The following is a 10,644-nucleotide window of genomic DNA, read 5'->3' as shown; positions in this document are numbered from 1 at the left end:
GCTATGGTTCTCGAGTCTGCAATAACCACGAGGCTCGGAGGAAGACTCATATGCACGTGTGGAATAATAAACGGTAAAATGTATTCCTAGTCTGGCCTCTAAGACTAGCTCAAGTGTTGCATGATGGTTATGTTTTCCTGATCATGGGCATGTCTATGTCAGCAACCTTGAGGGCATAATGTTAAGAGAACATTTGTGTTGAATCGACCCGGCATGATGTTATGCTATGAGATTCATTCGTCACAAGTTTATTGGTACATAACACAGAGATGGTTAACGTTTGCATGATTCCTTAGACCATGAGAGTATCGAGTTTCTTCATGCTTGCTTCATGAACTTTGGGGTTTGTTAAACGTCATCCGTAATTGGGTGGCTATTACGGCGGCTTACGGGTTCATGGAAAAGTGTGTCAAGTAACTTGATAGCTCAAGATTGGGATTTGCTCCTCCGACGATGGAGAGATATCTCTGGGCCCTCTCGGTGTTACGGTATCCATCATCGTCTGGCCAGACACTTTGTGATTTGATCACGGGGATGCCGGAACACGATAACGAGAAAAGAGAACAATACCGGTAACGAGGTAACTAGCATAGTGGACAAGTTGTTGATCCACGGGAATGCCAACATGTCTCACCTCGGGTATTTGTAACATATCGCGAAGCAACAGGAATAGCACACGGCAACTGGAGGTTCACTCGAATATTTATTCGTGTGGGTATAGGGGTCAATATGGGTGTCCACGGCTCCGATGTTGATCATTGATCGGAAGGGGTTCCGGGTCATGTCTATACTTCACCGAACCTATAGGGTCACACACTTAAGGGTCATCTATCTGCTGAATACTAGACAGGGAGTCTGAGAGAAAATCACCGAAAAAGTTTCGGACACCGAAAAGTTTCGGACAGCGAAATCGTACCGCAGAGAGAGGTCATCGGATAAGTTTCGATGATACCGAAAAGTTGTTTCGGGATACACCATTAAGTCAAATTGGTTTCGGCACATGCCTGATAATTCTTGGAGGATGCCAGAATCATTCTGGAAGCTTTTTGGAATTTTCTGAGATAAAAACCGGAAATGTTCTGGAGCTGCCGGAGCCACATCAGATGCGTTTCGCAGATGAAAATCACTAAAACCGGAATTGTTTCGGAACGCGTTGAAAATCATTTTAGTGGGTACTGGAAATGTTCTTAGCCCACATAAATATTTTCAGTTCGATCAGACGCTGAAAAATGTCGTCGTGAATAGTGAAAATCAGCTTTATGGTTACTTTATGGAAAGCCACCTTTTTGGGGCTTTGCTCCAAAAGATCTTGGGGATGACATGGATGGATAGGAGCCATTTTTTGGGCCCCTCATGAGGGTGTGGCCGGCCACATGGGGTATCCCCCCTTGGGGACCCTCTTGTTCCTTGGTTTCACTCCTAGGTCCTTGTGGAAGGACTTCATTCATGTGCATTTTGGGTTTTTTGTGAAACTACCCTACCCCCTTGGGATTTCCTATAAATAGAGGTGGAGGGGCAGCCCTCCACACTCATCCCTTGCTCTCATACACATGCCATGCATTATCTGGCTTCTTCTCTCCCTCCCACGAAAAGAGTTTCGTAGAGCCGTAAGGCTGTCTGGGTTCCGGCAGGAACTAGTTCTGGACGGCGAAGCCCTGCCGGATAGATGACACCGTATGTGTGCAACTCTGTAGAGAGATCGTAGTTTCGGTCTTAGTTCGTGAGTGCCTCCCGAAGGGCTGTCCGTGTGACCGTCCGAGTTTCGAAGGTCCTCCCGAAGGGCTGTCCGAGTGACCGTTCGAGTTTCGAAGGTCCTCCCGAAGGGCTGTCCGCGACACCGTCCGGGGGGCTGTTCGACCGCCTCCTGGAGGGCTGTCTGAGGAGCAGATGAGGGTATACATCCTCGCGGTTGGGAGGTTGTAAATCCTAGCTGCGGGGATCTGCACCGCCGATCGTCATCGACTCTACTTCCCGCTGCACTACGAGTCGGTAACGAAAAAGATCAAACCATGTATGCAGTCTCCATAGTGGTCCTGGGCTGGTGCGTAGGTCGGAAAATTTTTGTTTTCTGCTGCGTTCCCCTACATCCGCTAACTGAATTTAACTGAACCGTGCCGAGCTTCATCGTTCTTGGGACTACCTTTCTTCGGTGAAGCTTTGGCGGTGCCCCTGACAGTAACTAACTCAGGTTCCATAAAGAAAGCTTTAACTCGCCACTAACTACCTAGCAGTGCCCTATATTAAAGTAAGCAACGGAACAGAGGAGGACAATATTTAATGAGGCAACTTCTGTTTTACGAGAACAATGGACTGGCCACAAAAATCTCAGATCACGCGTTTGCAGATCAGCTTGATGAATAAGAAAGACATGCTCAACATATATCAAAAATGCCAGCATATTTCTTTATAAGGTCTTTTGAGAATAATTAATAAAATGACTGTATGCATCGCCCAGATGCAGAGGCTGGGGGTCTTCCTCCTTTTCTAAAAAAAAAAATCAAAAATGCCAGCAAGGTTTGCATGGCATGATAACATATTTACATATAATTATCATTCAACATATACGTATAATTAACAGGCTCAACAATGCATCAGTCCTGGACCGAATAAATAATTCCACAAGGCCGGCATACACAAGCACAGGCACAGACATCCTAAGCATTCAGTGCATGGGATCAAAAAACAGTTCTCATGGGAATTGCTTCAACCAATTTCCAGTAAGCACCACCTCTTGAGAAGGCTCCCTTCAGCTTGTCGCAATATCTCATATCTAGTTCCGTGAGGGCTGAGACCTGCTGCAGGAGTCCCTCCGGCAGTGTCTCTAAACTTGGGCATCCAGAAATATGTAGCACTTTGAGCCGAGGGAATGATACAGCCGATACTTGTCTTGCCACCTGGTGCCATCTCTCTAGCTTAGGCATCTTGTAAACAATCATGACTCGCAGTTTAGGAAAGATGGGTGATGGAGGAATGCAGGACTCCCCATTGTCTGTATCATCATTACCAACACACATACTTGTCACACTATCCAAATTATCCAAATTCAAGTACCAGAGGGAGGGCAGCTGCCATAATGGTGGAAGATCCTTGCACTTCCTGCAGCTACGCAAATGAAGCTCTCTCAGATGTTCTAACAGTGTAGACTTGTGCATCCATGATGACAATTTAGCACCACTATAATTAGACAACTGTAAAACTTCAAGACCATTGTGAGGACAAAGGGCCTCTAGTATTCCTTCTGCATTAGTATCTACTTCATATCCAGCTCTACTACAGAGTCCATACCAACTCAGTGAGATTCTTTTCAAATTATGCTTAGCGGATATATTGCCTTGTTTAGCATTTTCTGCACTATGCACTTTTCTCAGCTGTGTCAAAGAAAGACTACCACCTAGATTCAAATCTTTCAGTTGATCAATTCCACGGCCTGCATCACTATCAATGATATAATTCGTCAATGTCTGCAGAGAATTAAGCTGACCAACACCTTGTGGCATGCAGTCCAAATTAGGACACCCAGCAAGAAATATGTGTCGAAGACTGCTCATATACCTCATGCCCTCTGGTAATTTCTTAAGATCTTCACAACCAATGAGCTTCAACGTTTGCAGGTTATACAACATGGTAGTGGATCCTGGCAGTGTAGCTATACCAGAATATGAGAGATCTAGATAGCGAAGATGCTTCAAGTTTGCCATTTGTGTCTCGAATGAGAGTGTCCTCAATGCTCGCAATGACATGAATTTTGACAATGCCATAATCAAAGACTTGCCCTTATCCAGAGATGCTTGGGTCCACTGCAACTCCCTTTGGACACATAATATTGTGCGGGCTCGGGGAGCTAGCATTTCCTTCATTGCTGCAAGAGTATTGTTACTCACATGATCAAGTGATAAATACTGAACCTCATGCTGTAATGAACCGATGTTAGTGGGTCCGTGCAGAATTTCTTGACATGATGAAGATTCTTGCAGAATGAAGCAATCATTTCCACTTACGGATTCAGCAAGGTCATGCATGAGATCATGCATCCTGCAAATAATTGATCTGTGGATATGCTCATAATCACCGATCTTAGTGTAGTGTTGATTCTCCACATCTTGAAGGAAACATCTCCAAACTAGTATATCAAAAATTTCTTGGCCTCTTGTTTCTGATGCAATAAAGTCATTGGCTATCCATAACTGGATTAGCGTGTCTTTATCCATCGGGCTATCCTTGGGGAAAAGAGCACAGAAGGAGAAACATATTTTTGCTTCGGATGACAAGTGATCATAGCTCAGTTGTAGTGCAGGTACAATAGCAGATGTGAGGATGTCATCTTTCCAGACATCGCTATCCAAAACAGAAAACCACTGACTGTGATGCTTCGAACGAAGTAAAGCTGCTATAGTCTTAATAGCAAGAGGCAATCCCTTACACTTGTGGACAATTTTCTTTGCGACTGTAATCAATTCATCTTGCTTTTCCGCTTCCCTCCCAAATGCATTTCTGTGAAAAAGCTCCCATGATTGATCCTCATTTAGAAGTGATATGTGATGTGGAGGAAGCGTGCCCATGATAGACGCAACTTGATCGCTGCGGCTTGTCACAATTATAGCACTACCTGAGCCAGCATGTGAGTTTAGTAATGATCTCATAGCATCCCACTTATGTCCGTCTTCATTCCAAACATCGTCCAACACTAGGAGATACCTTTTCTTGCCCAAAACTCCACAAAGTTCCTTCTGCAGTGCCTCCATCTGAGTCAAATCACACTTCTTCATCGTGGCCACTTCTATTACAGATCGGACAATTTCCTCAATAACGAACTTTTCGGAGATACATGCCCATAAGACCAACTCGAAATGATGCTTCACCCTCTGGTCATTGTGCACAAGTTGGGCAAGGGTGGTCTTACCAATTCCCCCCATACCAATTATGGGGAGCACCATGACATGGTTGCTGTTATTTTTGTTGTAGCAGTGGCCAAGCAATATCTTCACCAGTTGTTCCTTCTCATCTTGTCTGCCCACAATCTGTGATTTATCGACTTGAGAGTGTGTTTGCAGATGATCAATGCGTGGAGCCTCGGTATGCTGTCGGAAGTGAAAACTATTCATCTTCTCGACCAGTTCATCTATCATGTCAACTGTATCCTTCATCTTCTTGCTCATGGAGTGACGGAGAATAACCGGGTTATTGGAAGTGGTGTAGCTCAGCACCTGGAAAGAAAACAAATAAAACAGAAATTAAAAGGCTTGCGTTCCCAAATTAAAATATTAAATTGAATTTAAAGGCCGTTATTTTCAGATTAAATCCCTGAACTGAGAATAGAGCTAGCCGGATTTTTTTTTTAACCATGCATAAGCCCATTTCCATTACTCATAACGAAATACACCAAACTACAACCAGAGAGAATAGGGGGTTGGGAAGGGGAGAAGTGAGTTCAAGGCACAATAAGATAACCCACCACATGCGCTCACAATCGAACACACTATGGGGCAACAAGTTAGCACACTAAGACTATCCTAGCAATAAGTTCCACCATCCAGCTGCAGTTACACTCCAGCTAAATCAGCAAGTTTACCATCTAACCAAACACCATCTTACCAGAGGAAATGTATTTGTAGCGCACACGAAATTTACAGTGGTAAGATTGAGCTCCCAAACGGGGCCAGAACTGAAAACAGAGCCGGACAGAGTGGGAAGAAAAGGTAGGACGAGGACGAACCTTGTGTGCGGTGGAAACGTGGCCGATCTTGGCAGCATGGCGGCGCAATGCCTCGTAGCGGAAGTCGTCGAGGATGTCGTCAGTTTGGTAGGCGACAGTCTTGAGGTCCTCCATCCACGAGTGGACAGCAGCATTGGTTCGGCTCTTGGTGTCGGCGTCCAGCAGGATACATTGGATGTCCGCGAGGTGGCACTCTAGCTTCTGGCGAGCCTTGCCCAGACCGCACGCCCGCAGCAGCTTGGCCACCTGCGCGTCACCAGCCTTGACCGCTACTCTGTCCAGCAGCGGGATCAGCATGTAACCCAGAGAATGGTGTGAGGAGCTTTGCCGTGGGTAGAAACGACGCTGCTCTCTTTGCTTGATACATTGTCCTTGCACCCTTGATTTGATAGCCTTGTATGCAGAACAATGATGTGCTTAGATTAAAAAAACTCATTGCAGCAGCAGCGCTTGTCGGATTATTTGACTAAGCTTACCATGGAAGCTGCCTCTGCATTTCCACCGTTACCAAGTTTGCTCTTTCCGGAAGCAGATACATCAATCTTTCTCCTTTCCACCTAGGAGCATAGAAATTAATTCGTCAAGAAAGAATCCACAAGAAATGGAAAGATAAGACAGTTCACAATTTCCTGGCTAATTTGAACATGGTCCCTCTTACCTCCTCTTTTCACATGAGAGGTAAGAAGGTAAGTGCTATTCCGACCACTAATTAATGAATTCAATGGCTCAAATCTATTATATACTCGTATCTTTCATGTGAAAAGAGGAAATAAGAGGGACCATGTTAAAACTGCTTGAATTTATTACCTTGGGGACTTCCTCAACTGGCTTGTTGGTCTCTTCTCTACTCTTGGAGTTTTCGTGAGGCTCATATACAACCATCAAATTCACCTCATCAGCAATTTTACCAGCCTCTTCGAACGTGTGTTCTATGATATCCTCATCTGTGAGACCCTCGCTCACTTTCATGCTCTTCACGATAAACTTGTCAGCATGGTGCATATCTTGTGGTGGCACTGTTATCTTCACACCATACTTGCATTGTTGTCGCACAATGCCTTTGTCTGGCTGTGCTCTGTACCATGGTGGGTTTGATGGTTTGATGTTGAAGGCAATGCAACTATGTGTATCGTTGATTAGCTCAATTGTGAAGCATGATATCTTCTTAAGCTCAAAAGGAACAAGTAGCTCGAGGGGCTTAATCCCCAGCATGTCATCTTCAATGTAACAAGGTCTTATCTGCAAGAAAAGAGTTATCTGTGTTTAGACGACGGTGCATATGTGGCATATGTACAAAGGCAAAAGCTCTACATAACTACTGGCAGGACACCCCATAAGTCTCCTAAGTTTGTTTATTCTAATGCTAGCTCAACTAACCGGACAACGAGTAATTTAGGATAACTAGGATTGTTGTAAAAGACAAATCTGGGATCATGCTACCATGTATTTTAAGATTACCTATGATATGTATTTTAATCTGGAACCAAATTAACACAGCCTTAGAGTTGAATAACTGAAATTCCACACTTTATTAGCTCTCTGATCTCAATAATATTGTTCAAATAATGTGTCTCTTTTGACTTCAAATAATGCATCCCTTTCCACAGTTTGATTACAAGGTGTCTTGAACTAGTTAGCTTACCTGGCTAGTGTGCATATCTGTACTTCCAGATTCACTCAGAAAGCTAATTATCTTCAATATGGAAGGTCTGGCTTCTGGATTTTGTTCCCTGCAGCGTACTGCTATGTTCAAGCATCTAGTTACTTGCTGGTATTGTAGTAACGTCGGTGGCTTAGTCCACCTGTGCCTCCACCTCCGAAGTACCTACATTTAACAAATTTAAGTATGTGTGATGATCCCAGAATCTTATAGTGGGAACCATGTCAATGTGTCATGTGGTTTGCATGACAATTTTTTAGTTGAAAGTAATAAGTTTGCCTCGCACCATGTATCAACAGAAGTGCATCACTTCACCTCAAAACACCAGAAAAAAACTATCCACCCATGCATGATACATATCCCGAAATATGTTGTTTGAATTAGATAAGCCATTCTGTAGGATAGTATGCATATTTTAGTGCAAACAATTAAAAGATGCATGCACAACATCATCGTTGTTCTAAGAAGTGACATAAATCACCCTTACATTGTTTTCATCGGGGATGCCCATACAACCTGTTACTAATTCGAAGATTATGGCACCCAAACTATATATGTCAGATTTAACTGAAGCTTTGCCAGAATTCTCGTATTCCGGTGCAATATATCCTCTGCAAGAAAATACAACACAAAATAAATGTAGGATTGCATGATAGAAAAATATCAATTAACCACTAGTGTTTATTCTGATGGATAGTTTACCGTGTTCCAAAACGTAGGCCCATAGTATGCGTGTTTTTATTTGGTCTTGACAAACCAAAATCTGTGAATTTTGGAATCAAATATGTGCCATCTAGTAATATATTTTCTGGCTTAAGGTCCATATGAACAATACTGGTTTCCTCATGAAGATAGCGCAGACCCTTGCAAATTCCAATGATTATTTCATAACGTGTTTCCCATTCAAGTCCCCTTAATTCATCTGTACATAAGAAGGTGAGGAGTTATGTGAAACTACATACTTGGAAATGATAGAATATTTAAATTCAAGTCTGTCCCTAACCATTGACCCTGACTTGAAAATTGAAGACCAGTAAAGGCAATACAGTAAAGAAGTAAAGAGAGAGAGCTGCATCAAATACAATAAGATCATACCAGTAATATGTTTATCAAGACTTCCATTGCTGATGTACTCGAAACAGAGCAATCTTTCTCTTACATTGGCCAAGTTAATTTCTTCTGACCCAGCCTCTTGTATCGGTGTCTGATACGTATTAGAACAGAAGCCAAGAAAGCGGACTACATTTTGATGATTAATCTTCCTCAGGCTATTAAACTCACGGCGAAATAGCTTGTCATCAATTGTGTGTGCAGTCACATAAATCCTCTTCACAGCAACAATAATTCCATTTCGGAGTACACCCTGTTGGTCACCATTTAAATTGGTGCTCAGCCTTACAATACTGAAACATAGATGGCCAAGTTCTGCCTCTACTGGTGGTACTATTTTTTATACAAGAACAACAGGAGAGTGTCCTGCTCTGATTTTATTAATAAAATAAAGTTTTTAATACGAACTTAATCGAGGGTACTTTTAATGAAACTAGTATATTTTAGTGGACGGGAGATCTTTTATGTATGTTCTCAACGGTAAATTGTACCTTGTAAACCGCTCCAAATCCACCCTGACCAATTTTTCTCTCTTCAGAGAAATCATTCGTGATACTTTGCAACAGCCCTAATGGCAGATCCTTTGGTTCCTCGTCTCCATTGAGTATACGCTCCAGCAAAGTTTCGTCCCCCATTCTCAACTAGATGGTGTTATATATTCAGATCTAGAGCATGAAAAGAAAAAGTTAGTTTGCTTGAGGCCAAGAGGCCGCCTGCTGATGTTGATAGCAAGTAAATGCGTACCTGCTGGAGATTTAGCCCTGTACTGTACGTAGTATAGGATAGGAAGCACAAACTGGAATTGCTCCAAACGATTGATTTCAGCAGATTAAAGAAGATGCAAAGATGGTTCTTCAGATGTACTGTAGTAGACTCTGAGAGGCGAGAAAGAGAAAGAATATTCATTCAAGCACAATATAAGAGAGATAAGGGTCGCTAGCTCGTAAACCAGACATTTGGATATATATATATATATATATATATATAGAGAGAGAGAGAGAGAGAGGGCGTAAGGGAGAGAGAGAGAGCAAATGAAATCGATGCCTGCAGAGAGCAGAGCAGAAACACACCTGTGACAACTGCGACCAAATTGGTTGTAATGAAGACGCTCTAGATCCAAGATTTAATCCTAGACTAGACAAAGAAGGAGATAAGGGGAACAGAGAGGAGGGGAGATGGCGGGCATACCTTGCATAAGCCAGCCCTAGGTACCACACCACCGTCCAGGCTGATTGCAAAAGCACAGGGATTGCAGGTAGAGTCCCCCTAGCTAGGCCCAGAGAGAGAGACGGAGGCGTTGCACGGAGGCAGCAGGGAGTAAGGAGAGAGCTGATGGTGGTGTGAGGTCAATCGCCGTGTTGAACCGAGCGGCAAGGACGCCTAGTAAGTTGGAAGCGATTAGAGCATGGTTAATAATAGAGCCAGCAGCTAGCTATGTAAGATTGCCATGTCATCAAAAGCTAGCATACCATTCACTCATGCAATAGGTTGGTTGTAAGGTAGGCTACATCGAAGATGAAACTACTCCTCATTGGAGCTCTTGAACTGTTCCTACAGCTCACCCTTGCTGGGGTCGTCAGCACTCCTCACCCTCCTCCTTCGAGTCACCCTACTCCCCTGACTCAGACTCGACGGGGTCACTGTCGAGGGGCCGGCCTCGTCCTCCTTCTTCACCCTCTTCTTCTTCTGCTCGGCGTCGCGTTTCCAGTAGAACCCGCGCTTGGCCTAGAAATACTCCGGATGCTCAACCTAGCAATGACAATGGTCGGCTTCTTCTTCTTCTTCTTCTTCTCCTTCGTCATCTCCTCCATCCGGAAATTATCCGGCACGAGGACCTCTGCATCCGCCCGGGTCTCAGTCTCTGGGAAGTTTAGCTCCGTCCTCAGTCTCCCGACACGCCACGCTGCCACGTTGTACACCCGCACGGCCTCATCGGCGGTGGGGTACATCGGAGAACTCGGCGCCGAAGTTGTCGGACGGCTTTGCCCGCACTCCGAAGAACCTCGTCTTGCTCTTCAAGACCTTCTGGCGGCAAGGCGGCAGCTGTGCGGCGTTTGAATCGGGGGGGGGGGGGGGGGGGGGCGGCGCCACATGATTCAGTTTGGTGGAGGGCAGTGGTGGGGTGAGGCTGGGCGGATGCTCAGTGGTGGAAAATTAGGAG

The 10,644-nt window shown here is 44.3% G+C and overlaps 1 protein-coding gene and 1 non-coding gene across 2 annotated transcripts; both read right to left on the bottom strand.

Annotated features, from left to right (window-relative positions):
• Positions 1-1,836: 1,836 nt before the first annotated feature.
• On the bottom strand, positions 1,837-6,089 carry LOC120969396 (disease resistance protein RGA2-like). Its single transcript, XM_040396582.3, has 2 exons — positions 5,714-6,089; positions 1,837-5,204 (listed from the first exon to the last, which is right to left on the bottom strand). The coding sequence occupies exons 1-2, from the start codon at positions 6,008-6,010 to the stop codon at positions 2,676-2,678; spliced, it is 2,826 nt and encodes a 941-aa protein (XP_040252516.1). The 5' UTR covers positions 6,011-6,089; the 3' UTR covers positions 1,837-2,675.
• A 1,438-nt stretch (positions 6,090-7,527) lies between these two features.
• LOC109750175 (uncharacterized) lies at positions 7,528-9,130 on the bottom strand. Its single transcript, XR_012188997.1, has 3 exons — positions 8,975-9,130; positions 8,469-8,736; positions 7,528-8,295 (listed from the first exon to the last, which is right to left on the bottom strand). It is a non-coding gene; the product is annotated as an uncharacterized protein (transcript).
• Between the last annotated feature and the right edge of the window lie 1,514 nt (positions 9,131-10,644).

Source organism: Aegilops tauschii, chromosome 7 (genome assembly GCF_002575655.3).
Source record: "Aegilops tauschii subsp. strangulata cultivar AL8/78 chromosome 7, Aet v6.0, whole genome shotgun sequence".
Taxonomy (NCBI): domain Eukaryota; kingdom Viridiplantae; phylum Streptophyta; class Magnoliopsida; order Poales; family Poaceae; genus Aegilops; species Aegilops tauschii.
The sequence above is the reverse complement of the archived record's forward strand: the minus strand, read 5'-3'. Positions and strand labels throughout refer to the sequence as shown.